The sequence below is a fragment of the Cavia porcellus genome, unplaced genomic scaffold, assembly GCF_034190915.1.
Source record: "Cavia porcellus strain 051 isolate PalLab524CR breed Dunkin Hartley unplaced genomic scaffold, mCavPor4.1 scaffold_53, whole genome shotgun sequence".
Taxonomy (NCBI): Eukaryota; Metazoa; Chordata; class Mammalia; order Rodentia; family Caviidae; genus Cavia; species Cavia porcellus.
This window is the reverse complement of record NW_026947536.1, coordinates 2,463,115-2,486,738: the sequence shown is the minus strand read 5'-3', so window position 1 is coordinate 2,486,738 and position 23,624 is coordinate 2,463,115. Positions and strand designations below refer to the sequence as shown.

General features: G+C 36.5%; 1 protein-coding gene and 1 long non-coding RNA gene across 2 annotated transcripts; both read right to left on the bottom strand.

The window, feature by feature from the left end:
- Positions 1–246: 246 nt before the first annotated feature.
- LOC134475067 (zinc finger protein 709-like) lies at positions 247–9,362 on the bottom strand (the record flags this gene model as incomplete). The annotated part of the gene is made up of 1 exon (XM_063244446.1): positions 247–9,362. A coding segment is annotated over one exon (1,068 nt), but the record flags the coding sequence as incomplete, so codon positions are not given.
- Positions 9,363–10,913: 1,551 nt separating this feature from the next.
- Positions 10,914–22,880, bottom strand: LOC134475068 (uncharacterized). Its single transcript, XR_010046026.1, has 3 exons — positions 22,750–22,880; positions 11,174–11,300; positions 10,914–10,974 (listed from the first exon to the last, which is right to left on the bottom strand). It is a non-coding gene; the product is annotated as an uncharacterized LOC134475068 (long non-coding RNA).
- Between the last annotated feature and the right edge of the window lie 744 nt (positions 22,881–23,624).

The window sequence follows — 23,624 nt, the reverse complement described above, 5'->3', positions numbered from 1 at the left end:
AAAATATATAATGCATTCACAGCATCAAGGAATAAAATAAAGGCATTTGCATGATACATCCAATAACAACATTTTCCCCCAAAACAACTCCATATTTAAGAAAAATTGATTTCAAAGTATGGTTACTCATAAATCATGCCAAATTTTATAATTTCTGGAGATATTGATATATATATTGTGATGTGCTATTGGACACAAGTTATGATTCTGTCAGTATGGCACAATCAGAAATTCACAGTAGTATGGTTTACATTTGGTACATGTGGGGAAACTTTACTAGCAAATAAAGATGTAATATAAACATAACAAGTAAAATTCTGATGGTTAGAAAAACAAAGGTTTACTTAAATGACAAATATTGGCTCCACTGAGAAACAAAATCAGGCAAAATAATTTACATGGTATAATATCCAGTGATGTTAGGAAATCAGCAGATGTCTTGTCACAACTTGGAAAACATAACATTCATTAATGTACAAGTTATGTGAAAAGAACACAACTTTGTCAAAAACACATACTCCAAGCCTCTACAAATGTATATCTTAATGCCAAATATTGCCTCAACTTCAGAAACATCATTTATGAAAGGGAAAATGAAGCATGTGCATCAAAAGATTCAAACAACACCATGTTAAAATTACAATTCCCAAAAAAATTAGAGACTAGACTAATATCACTCTGAACAATGAATAATAGTATTGCTCAATTTTATATCATAATGCTACAGAATTAGCATTGGGTTTCTTAGTGTCACTTCTTCAGAGTATCTGTTCATTACATTATGCATTATATTATTTGTTTAAATAAATAGGTTAGAAATTCTTCCGATGTGTGAATCTCTATGTGTATATCTATCCTTTCTGTGTTATGGGGGAAAACGGATCAAAATAAGACAACAAAACAAATTCCTAGAAAATCATGATATGAAAGAGACATATAAGACCACAATATTAGGTGATATACACTACTTGCTATGCTTTCTCTTGTTATTTTCAATAGAATTGTCTACATGATCAGGGACTATACAAGTAAGCATAACATTATATAGCTATTTTTATAAAAACACAACTTTGAAGATGTTGTAGGATGTGAAAGCAGTTAATAATCAAACCTGATGTAGAACCCGTGGTTTCCTGCCAAGACCAGCAAGTCAAGCCAATAATGATCAGAAGGGATGAAGAAGGTCACTACATACTGCTTAGGGGAAAACTCCAAGGGGAAGAGAAAACTATCTTAAATTTACATGCACCAAACTCCAGAGCACCCAATTATATAAAACAAGTACTAACAAAAATGAAAAATCAAATTAGTAGTAACACAATTCTAACAGGAGATCTTAACACACCACTGACACCAATGGACAGATCAACCAGACAGAAAATGAGCAAAGAAATAAAAGAACTAAATCGCACCTGTGAATAAATGGACTTAATAGACATATACAGAGTATTCTACCCAACAACAACAGAATATACATTCCTCTCAGTATTACATGGGTCATTCTCTAAAATAGACCATATGTTAATTCACAGAGCATATTTAAATAAATACTAAAGGGTTGAAAGTATCCCTTACATGCTACCAGACCATACCACTATGAAATTAGAAATTAATGATAAAAGATACTGCAAAAATCCCACAAACACATGGAAATAGAATAACACTCGAGTAATCAGTGAGTCACAGAGGAAATTAAAGAACAAATGGAAACACAAATACAACGTACCACAATCTGTGCAATGCAATGAAAGCTGTCCTCTGAGGAAAATTTATTGCACGAGTTCCCAAATTAGGAAAACAGAATGAATACAAATAAATAACCTGATGTTATACCTCAAACATCTAGAAAAAGAAGAGCAAGTCAAGCCCAAAGCCAAAAGAAAAGAAGAAATCATAAAAATCAGAGCAGAAATCAATGCAATAGAGACTAAAAAAACAATCCAAAAAATCAATGAATCAAAGACCTGGTTCTTTGAAAGCATAAATAAAATTGAAAAGCCCCTGGCCAACGTTATTTAAAAAGTGGAAGAAAAAGTTCAAATGCAAGCAATAAGGAATAAAAGAGGTGAAATTACTTCAGACCCTATTGAAATACAGAAGATCATCAACACCTATTTCTCAAACTTCTACTCTCAAAGTTTTATAACACAGAGGAAATAGATTTCTAAAGCATATGAAGTACCACAGCTAGGTCATGAAGACGTAAAACTACTGAATAACCCAAATTCTATTAATGAAATTGAAAACATAATAAAATCGTTACCTACAAAGAAGAGCCCAGGCCCAGATGGATTCACTGAAGAATTCTACGAGAAATATAAAGAAGACCTAATGCCAACACTCTGCAAACTCTTCAATGAAATGGAAAGGGAAGCAATCCTTCATAAATTGTTCCTAGAAGCAAATATTACTCTAGTACAAAAACCAGAGGAGGACCCAACTTAGAAAGAGAACTACAGACCAATCTGCCTAATGAAGAAGGATGCAAAAATCCTCAATAAAATTTTGACAAATAGGATGCAGCAAATTAACAAGATCATATATCATGATGAAGGGGTATTCATCCCAGGCATGCAGAGATTGTTTAATATATGTAAATCAATAAATGTAATACACCATATCAATAGAGCCAAAAGTTATAATCACATGATCATTACTATAGATGCAGAAAAAGCTTTTGATAAGGTCCAACCTTCATTTATGATAAGAACCTTGCAGAAAATTGGAATAGATGGCCCTTACCTCAATATAATTAAGGCCAGCAATGACAAAACAACAGCCAGTATCATACTAAATGGTCAAAAATTGAAGGCCTTTACTTTAAAATCAGGAACAAGACAAGGATGTCCCTTATCACAGCTCCTATTTAATATATTACTAGAAATACTGGGCAGAGCAATAAGACAAGAGTGAAATAAAAGGCTTAAATATAGGAAAAGAAGAAGTTAAATTATCATTATTTGCAGATGACATGATACTTTATATAGAAGATCCCCGAAGCTCTATTGAAAGACTCCTAGATGTAATAAATTCAGTAATGTAACTGGATAGAATCAATACTCAAAAATCAATAGCATTCCTATACACTAACAACAAAGTCACAGAGACAGAAATAAGAGAGGCAACACCCTTCACACTAGCAACCAAAAAAATGAAATATTTAGGAATTACTCTAATAAAAGAAGTGAAAGACCTATACAGAGAAAATTATAACACACTGAAAAATGAAATTGAAGATGATCTCAGAAAATGGAAAGACATCCCTTGCTCATGGATAGGAAGAATAAATATTGTGAAAATGGCCATTCTCCCAAAACTTTGATACAGATGCAATGCAATCCCGATAAAACTACCATCAACATACCTCACAGAACTTGAGAAATCATCCCGAAAATTCATCTGGGATGAGAAGAAACCTAGAATAGCAAGGACAGTTAGAAGCAGCAAAAGCAAGTCAGGAGGTACCACAATCCCTGACTTGAAGTTATACTACAAAGCAACTGTAGTACAATCAACATGGTACTGTAATTGAAACAGAGCCGAAGATCAGTGGAATCAATGAGAAGACATAACCACCACTACAAACACACTCAACTACCTTATCTTTGATAAATGGGCCAAACATGTTCACTGGAAGAATTACATTCTGTTAAATAAATGGTGGTGAAAAACTGGCTCTCCATATGCCTAAAACTAAAACTAGACCCATGCCTATCACCATGTACTAAAATAAAATCTAAATGGATCAAAGATCTAAATATTAAAACAGAAACATTAAATCTATGGGAAGACGAATTGGGTAAAAACCTTGAAGACATAGGAGTAGGTAGAGAATTGATGAACAGGACTCAAACTGCATGGGAAATGCTTCCCAGAATCAATAACTGGGATCACCTCTTATAAAAAAGTTTCTGCACATCAAACGAAATCTCCAGTATAGTGAAAAGCAAACCCACAAACTAGGAAAAAGTCTTAGTGAACTGCCCCTCAGACAGAGGACTTCTGTCTATAACATATAAAGCATTTTAAAAAACGAGACCACCAAAATTCAAAGACCCAATCCAAAAATGAGCATCTGAGATGAATTAAACAATTTTGAGTTGAAGAAATACAAATGACAAATAAATACATGAAAAAATGTTCACCATCAATGGTCATTAGAGAAATGAAAACTAGAACCACACTGAGATTTCATCTCACTCCTGAAAGAATGGCCAAGATCAAGAAAACTACCAACAACACATATTAGAGATGCTGTTGGGAAAAATGAACTCTTCTCCACTGTTTGTGGGAGTGCAGACTGGTGCAAACATTGTGGAGATCAGTCTGGAGATTTCTCAGAAAGCTGGGACTGGAAGCACCTTTTGACCCAGCTATTCTACTTCTAGGCATATTCACAGAAGAACTGAAAGCATCATTCCACAGTGATATATGTGCACCCATTTTTATAGCAGCACAGTTTGTAATAGCCAGATCTTGGAAACAACCTAAGTGTCCATCAACTGAGTAATGGATAACAAATTATGGTGTTTTTATACAATGGAGTACTACTCAGCTATAAAGAATGATCACATTGACATATAAATAAATAGATGCAGATTGAGACCATACTCATAAGTAAAATAAATCAAACTCACATGTATAAATACTGAATATATTCCCTAGTATAAGAAATTATAATACATAGAAGTATGTGGTAATCATGATACCCAATCATATTGGTTTGAATCCATATAATCTTTTCACTCATTATTAAGTGCAATGCAATCCCGATAAAAATACCATCAACATACCTCATAGAACTTGAGAAATCATACCTAAAAATCATCTGGGATGAGAAGAAACCTAGAATAGCAAGGACAGTTAGAAGCAGCAAAAGCAAGGCAGGAGGTACCACAATCCCTGACTTGAAGTTATATTACAAAGCAACTGTAGTACAATCAACATGGTATTAAGTGCAATGGTTTTACCCTGGGTTTTTCGATTTTAGTATCAGTGATAGTACGAATAGCTATTCTGAAGAAAATAACACATCATAAAAGCTAGTGCTGATTTAATATTATCTTCTTTGGAACTCCCATCAAGCTGTTGTACATGTTACCACTGGTTTTAACATGTTGCATCTTAATATATTTTACTGTATGTGATAGTATAAATAAAATTTTTCACAGGCAAAGAGATAATATAGAAACCATTGTCCATTTTCTGTTAACTGGCTCTAAATACCCTGTAATAATTTCATTCTCTTGAATGGCTTCACAATGTCTTGATATGATTAATTCTATAGTATACGACATTATACTCAAACAATTCAAGGTAAGAGGCACTATGGTGACTAATATTATGTTAGATTATCTGGTGGTGAAACAAAATGCTTTAATTGTGCAGTTCTGACCTGTGTTGTTCTATGACAATGTCTCTTTTATCTCGATCTCCACCCTTTTAAAAAAATTATTCTACGCTTTCTTATTTTTTTTCAATTAAAATAAAACTAAATTAAAAAATAGCGGGATATATTATAGTAACATTTCATTTTCCTATTAACCTGATTTTAACCCCAGTATTGCTCTCCCCATCTTTTTCTGCCTGATTTTACTATATTCTATTTTGTTAGACAGTATCAACTTTGAGGGTATAGGCAACCACTTTGTAGGCAATAAGATTTACTATGATGCCCATTATGGTTTGACTATTATCTTCTTTTGAAATCCTGTAAGGTCTCCAGTGTAGATTTTATTGGTCTTGTTCTGTACTGTTTTGATGAATTCTATTATACGTGATGATATAGCAACCTTTTTTAAAAATAGCAAGAGGCACAATGGTAACCATTTTTGATCACCTGATATTCTATTTTTGCATCAAGTACTATGCCCATCCTTCTGTTCTAACCAACTCTGTTTTTTTAAACTCACTTGAGGTTTTATTCTCTTCAAAAAAAGTAATAAGAACTATGGGAGTAAAAAAAACCCAAAAGTGTAAATGTAATTGTGAAGAAGAGAGGAAAGGAAGGTAGTCTAAGAGATATAATTGCCTGTTTGAGAGTTTAGGAAGGAAAACCATATTACTGAGCTTTGTTGGTTCATTGAATGCAACTGTCTGGAATCTTGCTGTAGGAATGTTCACTTTATATGCTTTAATTTTATAATTTGGACAACTGTTTCTAAGAAGACAATATGTAACCTATTAACTAGTGATTTCTTACTGTATTTTTTTCTGGAAATTCTGTATGATTTGTACCTTTTACTGCTTTGTTTTTTATGTTCTTTTTTGTCTTTAAATAAAAAAAATTAAACCTGGAATTTATATCTTTTATTTATTTTTTGGTACTGAGGATCAAACTGATTACCTAATGCTTGCCAGGCAGGGGCTTAAGCCACTGAGCTAAATCCCCAGCCCCCCAATATATATCTTTCACGTCTTATCATTTTCAGAGTAGTGGCCTCTACTCTTGGACTTGATACTAGCAAGCATACCAAATGTGAATAAAATCAGTCAAGGCCAAATAACATTCAAACAAACCTGCTTCCAATAAGATCAGTCATAGTAAGACAATGTAAGTAATACAGGGTTTCAGTTTTAGTTAATAGGAAATTAAGGACAGTTACCATCATGGTAAAACCTGCTATTTTTGGGTTACCTCTCTGTGCCCTCAAATCTAATATGAGTAGACAGACCAGAACAAAATATAATCAAACTAAACCGAGCAACAGAACTACTGTAGCTTTTAAATCCTGATACACTTTTAACAATGTCCTCTGCCTTCTTTTTTTAGGCAATTCTTCACCTTTCTCCTTCTCAGGATACTATTATTCACTGTTCAGAGTGATATTAGTTTAGTCTCTTATGTTCAGTTTCAGCATACATAAAAATAAAGACATCTACTATGAAGAAAATGAGACACATTATGGTAATCATTATCACCTTCCCCAACATCAGTCTTGAAGATCAAAAAAGCCTGCATCATCCTGTAATTATTTGATTAGTTCTATAATGTTCAATATATTCAATGCTTCTGAAGATGGGAACAACTATTTGGAAGAAAACTAGAGACATTAAGATAGAAAATGAACATCTCAGTGGACTTGCTTTGAAACCTGTTTCCTTAACTTGTTTCCTTATGAACTGTTCTGTTTTGTTTTGTCATGTTTAATCTTACTGTCTTTAAGATAAAAAACAAGTGTGTAGAACATATAAGCATATTAATAAGTTTTTGTTGGATCACAGAGGTAAACTGTTCGCTGTGTCATTATTTGAATATCACTTTGTATGCTTTAATTTTGTAACTTGAACAATTACCTCTAAAATGAGAATATGTAATTAATCAACTAGTGATTTCTTATTGTTTATTTTTCAGAAATTCTGTATTATTTCTACACTTTTTGGTTTTTTTTTTCTTTAAATAAAAATTCACCAAAAATATGAAAATTAAGTTTTAAAGACAAAATGTTAAGTACATAGACACTATCCATACTTGAAAGTGAAAAGCCCATTTCAGTTTACCATGTTTAATTACAAGATGCCACATTGAAGCACAAAGACACATTACAAAATCTAAAGAGGTATAAGTGATTAACTGTAACCCATACAAAATGTGTACTTGAGTAGAGCTCCACTTCAGATTTGTCATCTCTGGAAAATTCGTGAAGAAATATTGACATCAAACTTCTGTATTGATTATTTCTTCAGGTCTACTTGGAATTTTTAAAATAAACTTAGATCTAAACTGTCAGAAGAGTGCTGCTTTTTCTATGTATTTAACAACAAACATGGATTGCCATATGTTCCACACTGTTAATACACACAGGATCCAGTGAGCTCTTTCAGATATGTAACAATGATCATGTGTGCTGAGAGTATTCCCATAACACATAGGATTTATCTCTTGTGTGAGTTTCTTCATGTATTTCCCTTACAATTTGGATGCTGAAAGTGTCTCCACTTGCTTACGTAGCCAGTGATTAATCCCAGTGTGAATTGTTTTATCTGTTTTGCAATGACTGTATGTGGTAAAAGCTTTGCCACATTTTCATGTGCATAGGGTTTCTCCACCAGTGTGGAGTCATTGATGTATTTTACAAAATCCATATGTGGTGAAAGCTTTCCCACATTCTTCACATAAACAGGGTTTCTCAACAGTGTAAATTTTTTCATGTATTGGACAATGAGCATTTCTGCTGAAACCTTTCCCACATTCCTTAGATATATAAGTTTTCTGCCCAGTGTGAAGTTTTTCATGCATTATGGTATATGTAATTGTGGTCAAAAAATTCTCATGATGCTTATATACACTGGTTTTATCTTGAATATGAACATTCATGTTGCTTACAATGTCCATGTCGGGTAAAAGCTTTTCCACATTGCTTACATACATAGGGTTTCTCTCCAGTGTGAATTCTTTCATGTTGCTTACAATGTCCATATTGGGTAAAAGCTTTCCCACATTGCTTACATACATAGGGTTTCTCTCCAGTGTGAATTCTTTCATGTATTTTACAACTTGCCTGTGTGTTAAAAGCTTTCCCACATTGCTTACATACATAGGGTTTCTCTCCAGTGTGAATTCTTTCATGTTGCTTACAATGTCCATGTTGGGTAAAAGCTTTCCCACATTGCTTACATACATAGGGTTTCTCTCCAGTGTGAATTCTTTCATGTATTTTACAACTTGCCTGCATGTTAAAAGCTTTGCCACATTGCTTACATACATATGGTTTCTCTCCAGTGTGAATTCTTTCATGTATTTTACAACTTCCCTGCATGTTAAAAGCTTTGCCACATTGCTTACATACATAGGGTTTCTCTCCAGTGTGAATTCTTTCATGTTTCTTAAAATATTCCCTTGTGTTAAAAGCTTTCCCACATTGCTTACATACATAGGGTTTCACTCCAGTGTGAATTATTTCATGTGCCTTACAATGTCCATGTGTGGTAAAAGCTTTCCCACATTGCTTACATACATAGGGTTTCTCTCCAGTGTGAATTCTTTCATGTATTTTACGACTTGCCTGTGTGTTAAAAGCTTTGCCACATTGCTTACATATATATGGTTTCTTGCCAGTGTGAATTCTTTCATGTTTCTTAAAATATCTCCGTGTGTTAAAAGCCTTCCCACATTTCTTACATATATAGGGTTTCTCTCCAGTGTGAATTCTTTCATGTTGCTTACAATGTCCAGATGTGGTGAAACCTTTTCCACATTGCTGGCATACATAAGGTTTCTCTCCACTGCAATATTTTTTATGGATCTGAACATTGTGGTGTGTTTCTGTTTCTTTCACATTCACATTACCTTCTGCAGTACAAAGGAATACTTCTTTACACTGATTCCAAGATGTATGTCCATAGGATTTCTCTAGCTTTTCATTTCTGTAAAGAAAAATATCACATATAGGATTGATAACCTAATTACTTAGTTTTTATTGGAGAGTTGAACAAAACTCTCTGCAGTCTCACTATTTGAATCACTACTTCATATGTTTCACTTTTGTATTTCATTAACTATTTCTATAAGCAGCATACATAATCATTGTCTTTAGATTTCTTACTGTTTATTTTCACTTTGAAAGTGGTATTATTTCTACTTATTTTGTTTTTGTGTGTGTGTGTTTCCTTATATTAAATAAAAAAAGAAAAATTCACAGTGAAATGGGTCTCAGTTTAATGACTGCATTAATGTCAAGTTCTCTTTTTAATGGCTGGTAAGAAATACTGACCATGAAGCAACAGAATGGCCTTGTAAGATATGTTGAAAACAACCATTCCCAAAAGACTGGTACACATTTGGAAATCATAAAATGTGGTACCTTTTGAAATGCAGAATATTTAGCTTCACTTTGGGCATGGGTACATATGTGTGTCACATACAGATCATTCTGATATGATTCCCCATCACAATCTCCCTTCTGTCCTTAACCTGAAGTTCCCTTTTCCATATGGTTCATCCTACTTTTCTCTATTAACTCTCTTTCATTTCATTCCACAATTTATATTTTGTTTTCTCATCTAAAAGGTACCCTGTGAACTTTTAGGTTTTATAGCGGAGCTATTTCACTGAATTGATGGGAGAAAGAACAACCTATTTCTTATGGCAAATGACATTATATTATTTATTTGTTGACATTATATAACAGATTTTTTTCTTTTCCATGCTGGGAATGAACAATGGCTATTAGCATAAAATCTATAGCTTTTTAAATGTGTTTTATGAGATTTTCACTGATCATTAAGCTGTGAAGTTTGAACTTGAATTTGCCATTCTGCAAAATCTGATTCCTATGTGCTGGATATACAAGAATGCACAATCACAGAGAGTCTGTTAACATTTTCCTTCTCCACAAATCCAGTGATAGATAGCTAAGCTTCTTCAAGGCCTGATCTATTATAACTTGATCTGCTTTGTAAATGAGTAAACATGTACCAGTATTTTATGTGCATTTTGAATTTTTAAAATATATCCAGAACAAGCATGAGGGGATCAATTTCCAGAGACAACTGCACACTGATATTCAGAATGAGTGCACTTAACATTCTACCAGCCTTCTAAGAATTTTAGTCAGAATGGCTGATTCTTTTAGAGCATGGCTTGAAAACACAAGAACTCCGTTTTATTTCAAATTCTATTGCAATCTTAGCAATTTTTAGATGATGAATATGTTGTATTCACATGTATATATGAGTAAAAAAAAACTGAAGGGAGAATGTCATAACTCAAAGTGTGTGCCTTTCATACATATCTATATGCAATATCATACATTTTCTTGATTTATTCCACTCATTATACATACCCTAGCTTATATGTCTTCAGAGAATATTACTGACAATAAATTTAATGGTGCCTCATTTCTTTGGCGGTATTTTTCTGCTGACTCACTAATTACTCAGGAACATTCCTTCTCCTTATGAGTGCGAATTACCTTAAGTATCTCCAGTAAATTTTGCATTCTTTTTCAGGTTCGTGGATATTCCCAAGTCCTCCTGAATTGCAGACATAGAAATACCAGCGCTCATTAGAATAATACATGCAAATTAATAGATTTTGTTTAGAGTTATGATATAATGTGTCCAGGTCTGAGTTATTTTTAAAAATATTTTCACATTGTGTTTAATGAAACAGCACTGATGAGCAACATACAACATTCTGACAGCATGAGTGACAAAAGTATTTTGTCCTTACCTATTTCAGTCATGTTCCTAAAGGTTTCACCCATCACATCTCTGTAGAGGTTCTTTTGGGATGGACTCAGCAAAGTCCACTCCTCATTGCTGAAGTTCACAACCACATCCTCAAAGGTCACCACCTCCTAAAGGACCACAGATATATTTCTCACACGAAGGTTGAGACACCAGGTTTGGGATATCTTAAATTCTCTCCTACAAATCTGACTCAAAAGCAAAGTGTGGTGGTATATATCTATAATGCCAGCACTCAAAAGGCTGAGGGAGGATGGTTTCAGCGAGTTCAGGGCAATTCTAGGCTCCATAGGGTATTCAAATCCAGCTGATATACATATAGAAAGCTTGTCTCAATGAAACAAAACAAAACTAAACAAATACAACCAAACAAAACAGCTGAATGAAGACTGATGTCTTCAAATTTAAATCCATGTTTTGGTCATTAATTTTGTGTATATACACATTTTTGAAGACAGCAATTTTGATGATAGATTGCAGCTCACTGCTAATGTAACAGTGAAATAGGAGCACTGATTCTTGTGCTGAGTCACTGTAATATTCCCTGTGTACTGTCTCTAATGCAGAGCTCACAGTGAGAAGCCTGCAGGACCAGCATCCACAAAGCACAGAGACAGATAAATATCCCATCAATCAACTGGGAAGCCAAGCAAGCACCTCCTTTCCCTGGTAAGTGGTGGCGGTGTGGCAGACTGTGGCCCATCCAGGGGGCAAACCAGCAGCAGCTCCTGAGATCCATGCCATGCTGGAATTTAGGACACTTGGAAGTTAAGCAAGCACCACTTCTCCCTGGTAAGCAGTGGCAGTGTGGCAGAATGCGGCCCTTCCAGGGGAGAACCAGCAGCAGCTCCTGAGATCCACGCCATGTGGGATCTTAGGATGCTGTGAAACCAAACAACCAGCCTGTCTCCCTACTATGCAATAGTGAACCTACTGATGCATGGCCTAGAATCAAACATCCCACTTCCCTACCCCTCTTCTCCTGTCACCCCCCATTAGCAAATGGGGAACAGAAATCTGAGTGTCTCCTGGGAAGCAGACCATAACAAATAAGGGGAACTTCCTTCTACTATCTCTTTGAAGCTAAATATTTTTATTACTGTTTTACTCTATTCTGATTAATGGTATTGCTCTATTCAATATTCTGTTTTGATAAGTACTATAATGTTCTGTATTTCATCTCATTTTGATATATGTGTTTGAAAGAACAACTATTATAAAGATAATAAAATATACTGTGATACCTATTACTGTTATTGCAGTAACCTGTTGTGAAGTTGTGTACCAATTTCACTGTATGATCTTAGTTGGCCTTATTCTGCCTTGTTCTGTTGTATTTTACCACTTTCAAAATTTGAAAAAAGGAAAAAAAAACTCATCAATCACCTTGATAGGCTGCAGATAATGTCTCTTCAAATCTCATTTAGGCCAGTGAGTACTTTGTTCTTAATATACTTCAGCAGCATTTTGAAACATGAATTTGGTTTCATAGAACAAAACATAAATAACCTCCAATATGGTACACAAATAATAACTCAAATGTTAGTGGAAAATGCTGTTTTTAAAAAATAAGTATATAAAATGGAACCATGCCCGAGCTGTAATTTATAGCTCACTGTCACCAAGTGATCACTTTCAATTCAGATATAAGGAATATATCCTGTGAGGCTGATGAAGGATTTCTTCCTTGAATTTGGGACTATCCTAAGTTACAGAGCTGTCTAAAGTAGATAAACCAAGACTGAGACACCCCACAGACAAAGTGAATCTTGAAAAGAGACTGCATAAGACAACTTTAGTTTGTTTTTTAAAATTATAGCCATACAATATGGAAAAATTCCAACAATATTCAACACTTTATGAGAAACAATGTGTATATCTTCCATACAACAAAGAGAAAGTTGGGTATTTAGCTCAGTGGCATGAACACCTGCCTGAAAGCATAGGTCATGAGTTTGATCCTTGGTAAAAAAAAATGCACATTTTACCTTCATGACACTGGGGGCATAATTAGAGATAATCCAAATTAGATCTCAAGTATGGAACACAAAATTCATGGGTTGACAAGGATGTGAAATATTGATTGTTGCCAGAGCTGGTGTTAATCACCTCCAAGAAGCAATCAGAACCCAACTTTAACTTTAGACTTACTCTAAGAACTAACTGAATTTCAATGAAGACCCTCTCTGTTGTATGTCCTGCTATTGGCTTCCTGAATTCTGTCAGTCACTTGCACATCCTTTCCACACTCCTCTGATCCATCCTCAGCAGGAAACCCTTCATGCCTAACTATTGATACCACTGCAAAATTTCTGTTTAGAGCTTCTCCTTTACACCACTTCATAAATTCCATTGCAGAGCATTTCCATATTTAAACTGTCTATGAACAACCAAGACACTAAATGAGCTCTTAATTCGGAGATGACACACCTATTCCTTTCCATTCAGAAGTATATCACGTGTATATGTGCATGCCAATGCCTGAATTTCAGCATTTTTCAATGAAAATTTAACAGGTAGCCCTTTCTGGAATTTGTCCTTCAAAAATTTTTACCCTTTCCTTGATAACACTTTCATATTTGCTTCATTTTTCTCAGACTTCAAAACTCTATGGCTGTTCTTACAAACCTAGTCTGTGAGCAAGGGTGCCACCTAAATAATTAAGTATGTTCAGAAATTATTTTGCACTGATCTGTATAATACACAGGAGTTCATGAGTTGTTTGGGAAGCCTTTTTCCACGGAGGCACACTACTACACGTCTCTGAATCCTCAGGACCTTTGCGACTACCTGTCATGAGGATGGAAATATGAGAACATACTATAAATTGAGGAGATCACTATAAATACAAAAAAGCCCAAGTTTAAGTTGAGTCATTGTGGCTATGAGGTCCTGCATTACAGACATTAATAAACTCTGAACATTCCAGATCTGCTACTCTGAGGAAAGAGAGCATAGGCCTAGCTCATTACTGCTCTACAAGCTACAAAAAGCATCATAGTCAGGGTCTTCTCAAGCTCCTTCCAATGCCTAAGATTGTGGAGTTTCTAGGCCAGCAGTGAATTCCAAAGATGATACTTGAGTATGCTGCTATAATAGTGAAGCTAGATTTCTGGGGACCCCAAATCACCCTTGCCAACAGCAAGAGGTAAAAGTGAGAGTGAATGACCCATGGCCAATGCTGGAGGACCTCAGGAGCTGAAGCTAACTAAATACCTGAGGCTCCAGACACAGGAATTACTTCTACATACTTGTAACTGGTTTCATCGAATCCACCCTAACTCTGGGCTCCCATCCACAACCTCACCATTTCATGGCTCCAGGATCTCTCAGGTTCTTTGCTAATCAGCCTGCAGGACATCGAAAGTACTAAATGAGATGCAACAAGCGTTTTGCTACCAGTATCATACTCAGAAAAGGTAAATCATGCTGAGACACCAGAAGAGACAAAAGTCACAGCCAGCAATGGCCTGAAAATTGGACAGTTCACATAGCCTGCCCCTTCATCATTGATTGACTCCTGCTCTACTGCTCTCCTTCTGAGTCAAGAATCAACAGGGAAAGAAACCCCTCCCTGCAAGAGAGGATCCCAAATGATAGACTGTAGTGCAGATACTTCTGGAGCTGCCGTTCTTCTACAGTGGCGATCTCAGCTTGACCAGAGGAGTGTTTGTACTGAAGAGCTTTACCTCAGGCTTTTAATTTTCCTATCCATTCTATTTCAGCGAAAAAAGAACACATCAACTAAAATTAAATTTAAAAACATGTCAATCAGGGGGCAACACTGGTATATACACTGCACACTGTAATCCCCAGATCATTCACCCACAGCACAAGACATCTGTAATCAATTATCCAAACAGTACTGTTACAGGCACCTGAGTTATTTAAATAGTACTGGCATAAGGCAGGGCTAGGTCCTCCAAGGAGTCCATGTAGGAGACCAGATACTGTGCAACTATGGGGAAGACTGACACCTCATACTATGGGCCAAGTCTCAAGACAAATGATAAGCAAATTCATCCATTTCCTAAAGACTGATATTCTAAATAGTCCCATAGCACTCTGAGGAGGTCAGGAGTCACCATTCAAAGAAAAGTATGCTTATCCTAAGGACTGACATTTTAAATATTTCCTATCATCCTGATGAAGTCAGGAGTCACCCTCCCAAAACCCTAAGGGAAACGTCACTGCTGCCTAAGAATGCCTGCTTTCTATGTGACTCCCTTTCCCCTTTTTTCCCAATTTAATCGACTTTACATGAACTTATAATCTTATTGGCTACCGTAGCTCTGTCCCGTCTTATGCCCATCTGGATTATAAATTCCGATTTTTCCCCACCTTAAACTCATCTCACCACATGATTTTACTCTATAAAGGTCCCTAGAAAGACAGTGTTTGGCATCCCGCTCAGGACCCCTTCTCTCTCAGGTAGCTTTCTTTCTCTCAATAAGTATATTCTTCTCTTAATTTCTGTTGTTCCTAAAATTCATTCTTTGACTTTAGAGAACACAAACTCATACCAGACATATTAAACCGGGAGATTCATTACTCTATAGCAATATCATTATAAATTTTTCTCTTTCCTGAAGTCAGATATATCGGTAGTAGTTTGTATTCTACAATGTTGATCTCACCTTTCCAGGGATGCTTGCACTGAAGGGCTTTATCCCTGACTTTAAGTGCTACTTTTGTATTCTGAAAGTGAAATGATCTGTAATTTTGGTTATGGTATCTACAATGCATTAAGGAAATGACTAACAGTATTTCTAATGAATGGTTTACTACCAGCCATAGAGGGAGACAGGTGGCAAAAATCCATTGTTTTGATTTGTTCCTTGAAACTGAAGGATGTCCTTGAATGCGTTTTGCCCTAGAAACAATTACAGAACCTCATGGTGGTAGTTCAAGGTTGAAGAAGGCAAAATCAGGGATGCTTACTCATATGGCCACTTCCTCTTTTTTCCTTGATTACAACTTCCTCTTTCTTTCCCAGGGCCCTAAAGAAAATTCCCATCAGCTCCTTGCATGACATCAATGTCCCCTCCAAGCACCACGTCCACTCAAAAGTCACATAAACCTCTGTTGTACTCTAGAAAAATAGCTTCGTTATTTTTGTATCATAGCAATACTCATAACTTGGCCTTACTGTATATGTTTTTTTCCCTTCCCCCTCTGGATGACCTAATTAATATGTTAATCAATGCTCTCCTCTGTAAAGAATGGTAAAATCTTACCTAATTGATATGTTAACCATTATTGCCCTCTACAAATAACAGATGTGATGCTAAGATAAGCTAACAGAAGTTGATAATCACTGCTAGATTTCTAGTCTCTGCTGAGGAAAACAGGATTTCTTATCTAAACTTGCTTGTTTATGGGAAAACTTGCTTGTTACCTGAATCTTGCTCTTCCCATGAAATGTAAGGCACCATGTTTCTGTTTTGTAGTGCGCCACACCCCATCCCACTCCTTGCATTGTGTGATCAGCAGCTGTTTGTGGATGTACAAGATAAAAGCCCTGACTTTTTTCTGTCAGATGCCAGTCTCCAAATTGACTCCTGGAGACTCCTTGACAGGCCTGGCCTAAAATAAAACCTTTGCTCCCTAAATTTTAATTTCTTGCTTCCTTGCATTTTATTCTGGGGTCTGAGTTATCACAACCACATAACCCCATAGGGAGTCAAGGAAGAGGGGAGCCAAACCCTTGGTGGCTGTGGGCTCCTCTCCACATTCTTTAAATAAAAGGCCACTTTTACATTTCTTCTCTCTCCTTCTCTATTGTGCTAATTTACCTCCTCAGTAACCTCACTAATCTAACCCACTTTAAACCTATCTCACTGTTGTAACCCAGTTCTAGCCAATGTGCCCCTTCCTGTTCTATATGCGCCATTTCAATAGAGATTAAAATTCCATCTCCAGTAAAGAATTAAGTTTCAGCTCCTTGTAAATTCCCCTCCTTTCCCCAATTCTTAGGTTAAGTCTCCATTTCCCATAAAAGCTTTAAGTTTCAGTTTTTTGTAATCACCCCCCCCTTCAGCCTATCTGCAATACAATGTACTGTCCCTAAGAAATTTTTAACTACAAGAAAGGTATCAAACTGGGTCACAGTTCACAACATTCCTGTGGTTTTCAGCTTTAAAACCCAACCTTTTTAGATGTAAGGCACACAGTCTTCAAATTGGCTCCCTGAGATTGCATCACCTGGCCTTTCCTACAGTAAAGCCTATGCTCCGCAAATTTTAATTTCTTGCTTCCTTGGGTTTTATGCTGGGGTCCGAGCTATCACACTTACCACATGATTTTATTCTATAAAATCAGAGTCCTTTGCTACTGGCTCAGAATCTCTCCTTTTTCTCTCAGACAGAAACTTTCCCATAGGATTTTTGGTGTAGTAAAGAAGAGAATACAAAGTCAAAATGGCCTTGATTCTAATACCATGGAAAGAACCCCATGACCACTGGGGGTCTGGCTTTTTTTTTCTGGAAATGTGTGGGCTGCATACATATAGTTTTTGACTTGGGTGGTGCTTAAAGGTGGCATTGCTGATATGCAAGTAGCTGATTGAGATTCTTTTCTGGCCACAGGTAGGTTGAATAGGGAAGAGGAAAGTGACTTCAAGGTAAAAGTCCCCTGGTTTCACCTCCCACTTCCAAAATATCCTATTTAGAGCAAAATATTTTCACTTTCTTTCTCTCAATAAATATATTCCTCCTTTCAACACTGTTGTTTCTAAAATTCATTCTTGCATTTTAGAGAAGAAAAACTCATACTAGACATAGAAGGTCAGGAATTTCATTCCACTATATCACAGTATGTCTGCCTGTGTTTCTAACTAGCTCAGCTGCCTGTAACTTTAAGAATTGTTTATTAATTCAACTTGGAGTAACTGTAGCAAATAAAATGTTCTTAATGAATATAGGGAAATATATCACTAAATTGAAAAAATTATTATCACAGTTTTTCTCCCTAGCACCAGGCAACATTTTCAACTTTCAAATATATGGGAAAACAAAAAATAAAACCAACTCAGAAAATAGCAATCCTATAAGGGACAGTATATCATTCACTGTAATTGCCATGTTATATGCAGGTATTTCATAGACCACAAAAGAAACATTGAGCCTATTAAATACCAAGTATCAGTTTCAATAAATGTGCTCATAATACCTCATCATTGACAACTGTGATTTTTTTTCTGTATGAGGGATTGAACTCATGACCTTGTGCTCTCCAGGCAGCTCCTTGTATCACTGAGCTCAATCCCCAGACCCAACAACTTTAGACACTAAATATGACTATTAACAATGTTTAATTTGCCTTGACATATTTAGTTATAAATTTTGTAAACTTACGTTTTCACAAATGAAATTATTTTCTTTCCTTGCAGTTTAAACTACTTTATTTTAGGTATCACGGATCAAAGTTACAACCTCGCACTTTCCAGGCTGGCATTTCTGCCTCTTGAGATAAATCTCTGGCCTGTATTGATGAATATTTCACTCTATTCATTCAAATAGAACTTTGATTTTAGCAAAGGATGTCAATGTAGAGAGAAATTGATATACAATCAGAGAGGAACTGGAACCTCAAATAGTCAATGCAAAAAACTAAATACAACAATCTGCTACAGGCACAGCTGAAGAAAGCCAGACCTGAAGGTGAAGATGCAGTAACCAGGTCTACATGGTCCTGAAGAGAAAAACAACAGCTTGAAATGTACTACAGTTACCACCACCTCCTCCAGGAAGTTCAGATGGGCATCAATTACCATAGTCAATGACCAGAACAACTGGACTATTGTTCCCACAAAATGCCTTGGCTTTTTCCACATACCTTTTCTGGCTGACTTGTTCCCCTGCTGAATAGTATTAGTTAAGCAGCTATAAGCTTATAGGTTGATTGTAGTCTGAGACCCACACTGTACCCACATTGTGACTTTACTGTATAAATGACCCCTGACAATAGGTCTGTGGCCAAAAAACCGAAGACCACTCCTGAAAATTCAGGATTATTCTTCACTATTTTTTTCTAAGAAAATTTTTGAACTTCTTTTGGTTTGTGACTTCCTTTCTCAATGTTGTGAGCCATTAAACTTGATGTATTTGATATCAAACAGGGCAGGATTATATTTCTCTTATCTCAATTTAAATATGAAATGTCTGCTAAAGGCATTGTTCCAAAGCCAGAATTTCAAGCTGCTTGTTTGCCCTGAGTTTAACATTTCCATGAGCTTTTAGAAGTCCTCAGTCTAGTGAATTGCAAATGTATTGGAGGAAGGAGGTCAGTGTTGTCCTGTAGCACAATAGGTGCCATTCCTAAGTCTGTGTTAGTCACTGCCTCCTGGATGCCACTACATGGCCTTCTTTCCTCTGCAACATCATTCAATAATTCCCATTTTACATAAGTCAAATTTCACTCAGCTCTATTATTGTTTGTTTTCAACAGTCTTTCTGTCTACTTGGTTGTTTTTTTGTTTTTTTCATTTTAGTTTTTTGATTTAAAGACAGTCTCACTTTGGAGTTCTGGCCAGACTTGCACTCACTATGTAGGTTAGGCTGTCTTTGAATACATGACCATTCTCCTGTTTCAGCTTCTTCATTGCTGGGGAAAAGAGGTGGGCATTATAGCACATGGCATTTGTCTTTTTCTCTTCTCCTTTTCACTACTATTCTTTCACTTCAGGGGCACTGTCATTTAATCCTGAGGTTTGCTTGTGGCAGTAAGCTTTCTGCAGCTTGAGGTGAGTTTGTGAACAATAATATAGGAAGCCAAGCAATCCAATTGAGAAATGTGAAATTTCATTAGCTGGTCTCAGGACCACTTTTATACAGAACCCCTACCCCCATTTCAGGATCTAAACAAGAGGCTCTGAACTGGAAAGTTACAGATGTTTTAAAAGATAGAATCACAAAAAGATCCTGTTGGAAATCATTTAGATAGAATCTTATAATAATTTTTGGATGACAACTGTATTCTACTTCTTTTATTGAGCAGTTTATTTTTTTTCCTTTGGGTACAGCTCATTTTGCTTTTCTCCTGGGACTTCTATCCTGAATGATTTTCCATTTTTCTGAGTGAAATACAGGGAACTAGTTAAATGCAAAGCTCAAGATGGCATCTATTATGTCAACCTACAACACAGCTAAGTTACAAGGCTCAATATTTTCTAGGGTAAAAACACACATATCTATAATCCCAGCACTCAAGAGGCTGAGACAGGAGTGCTGCTTTGAGGTTAGGGCAATTTTGTTCTCCATAAAGGGTTCAAATCTACCTGATATACATAGAGAAAACTTGTCTCAATAAAACAAAACTAAACTACACAAATAAAACCAAACAAAACAGCTGAATGGAGACTGATTTCTTCAAATCTTAATTCCACATCTTGGGGATTAATTTTTGTATATACACATTTTTTGAGACAGCAAATTTGATGCTATATTGCAACTCACAGCTAATGTAACAGCCAAATAGGAGCAATGATTCTTATGCTGAGTCACTGCAAGAGTCCCTGTGCACTGCCTCTAAAGCAGAGCTCATAATGAGAGCCTGCAGGACCAGTATCCATAAAGCACAGAGGCAGACAAATATCTCATGAATCACTTTGATGTACTAACAGTGATATCTCTTCAAATCTCATTTAGGCCACTGAGTCCTTTGTTCTTAATATACTTAAGCAGCATTTTGATATTTAAATTTGGTTTCATAGAACAAAACATAAATAACATCAAATATGATACATAAATAATAATTCAAATGTTCATGGAAAACTTCTGTATGTAAAAAATGTATAAACAATGAAACCAGGTACAAGTTTCAAATTAGAGCTCAGGGTCACCAAGTGATCACTCTCCATTCATATATAAGAAATATATCTTGGGAGGCTGATGCAGAACTTCCTTGAGTTTTGGGCTAGCCTAAGTTACAGAGCTGCCTGAAATAGAGAAATCATGACTGAGACACCCCACAGACAATGTGAAACTTGAAAAGTGACAGCATACGACACCTTTGGTTTGCTTTAAAAATTATATCCATACAATATATCATACATAGTATACAGAATATCATACATAGTATACAGAAAACACTTCAGAGCTGGGTATTTAGCTCAGCAGCATGAACACCTACATACCAAGCTTGAGATCATGAGTTCGATCCCTGTTACAAAAAAAATTCAAATTTTACCTTCATGACACTGGGTCATAATTAGAGATAATCAAAATTAGATCTCAAGTGAAGAACATAGAATTCATGGGTTGACAAGGATGTGGAATACTGATTCTTACCAGAGCTGGTGTTATTCACCTCAAGGAAGAAATCAGAAGCCAACTTTAACTTCATGCTTACCCTAGGAACTACCTGACTTTCAGGGAAGGCCCTCTCTGTTGTATGTCCTGCTATTGGCACTCTGCATCCTGCCAGTCACTTCCACATCCTTTCCATGCTCCTCTGATCCATCCTTTACACCACTTAGTAAAGTCCACTGCAGAGCATTTCCATTTTTCAACAATGTATACGATCAACCAAGCTATTAAATCACCTCTTAATTCAGAGATGACACCCACATTCCTTTCCATTCAGTAGGATATCACGTGTATATGTTCATGCAAATGACTACATTTAGGCATTTTTTCAGTGAGAATTTAACAGGCAGCCGTTTCTGGAATTTGTCTTAGCAAGCACACTTTACCCTGCCCTTGATGACACTTTTATATCTGCTTCATTTTTCTGAAAATTTAAACCTCTATGGCTGTTCTCCCAAACATCGTCTATCAGCACATGTGTCACATAAAGTATGTTCAGAAATTCTTTGCATTGTTCTGTATAATACACAGCAGTTCATCCGGTGTTTTTGGAAGCCTTCCTCCACTGAGGCACCTCACTATACATCTTTGAATTCTCAGAACATTTGTCTTCCTTTCATGAGCATGGAAATATGAGAACATAGTATAAATTTAGGCAATCACAAAATCCATAAATGCATAAGTTTAAGGAGAGCAGTTGTGGCTATAAGGTCCTGCAGCACAGGCATTTATAAACTTCTGGTTTTCAGATCTGTTGCTGACAGGAATGAGAGCAGAGAAACCCAGCTTGAAACCACATCGGAATCAGGGTCTCCTCATGCCCCTTCCTGGGCCCAGACTGTTGGAGGACCAAGGGCAGCAGGCGATTTCAAAAATGGCATTGTGGCCTTGTGGTATCACAGTGGCGACAGCGTTCTAGGGACCCAGAACTGTCCTGGCCCCAGAGAGAGGTAAAAGGGTCACAGGATGACTCCCTGCTAGCACTAGAGCGCCTCAGGGTCTGAGGCTAAGCACACAGGCTCTAGACAGCACAGCTGCTTCTCACCACTTGTTTTTTTTTTTTTTTTTTTTTTTTTTTTTCTTTTGGTCTTTTTCCTTTTTATCGGTACCGGGAATGGAACTCATGACTGCCTGCTTGCTTTCAAGGCAGGCGCTTATGCCGCTGAGCTAAACCCCCAGCCCCTTCTCACCACTTCTATCTGGTCTCAATCGGATTCCACCCCATTTCACTGCTCCCGTCCCATAACATCACCATTGCGTAGTTTGGAGGTCTCCCAGGTTCTTTCTAAGCGGTCCACATCAAATAGAAGCAAAACATAGTGGTCTAGCAAACATCTAGTGCTCCCTTTTTTGGCCCTGGCCTTGCAATTGACGCCATGACACCGGAAGAGACCGCCTACATTGACCCGCTTGATTGGACAGTTCTTACAGCCGCCGCTTCATCACTGATTGGCTCCTGCTCTCCTGCCTGCCTTCTCCACCAAGAATAATTACAGAAAAAAAACCCACCCTGAAACTGTGGATCCCCAATGAAAGACGGTGGAGGCTTCTGGAGCTGGCTGTCTTCTGGAATGTTGACTTCAGCTCGTCTGATGGGTATTTGCACTGAAAGTCTTTACCTCAGTCCTTGTTTTTCCCCCAAAGCCATTTTATTTGAAAGTTAAAAAGTAAAAAAAGTGGTCCAGGGATTTAGCTTAATTGCCTGCCTGGCAAGCTAGAGGTCGTGCATTCCATCCAATATCTGGCTACCACAAACTGTGCTGCTATAAACGTGGGTGCAGATATATCACTGTGGTATAATGATTTTTATTCTTTTGGGTAGATACCCAGAAGGAGAATAGCTCAGTTGAGAGGGACCTGTAGACCTAGTTTGTGTGGGATCTCCACACTGATTTCCACAGTGGTTGCTTTACCACCAACAATGGAGAAGGGTTCCTTTTTCCCCCACAACCTCTCCAACATTCGTTATTGCTTGATTTCTTGACAGTAGGCATTTTTTCTGGGGCAAGGTGACATATCAGTGTTATTTAATTAGCAATTGTTAAATGATGAGTGATGCAGAACATTTTATCACATATTTATTTGCTGTTTCTATTTCTTCATCTGAGAACTGTGTATTTCACCTCA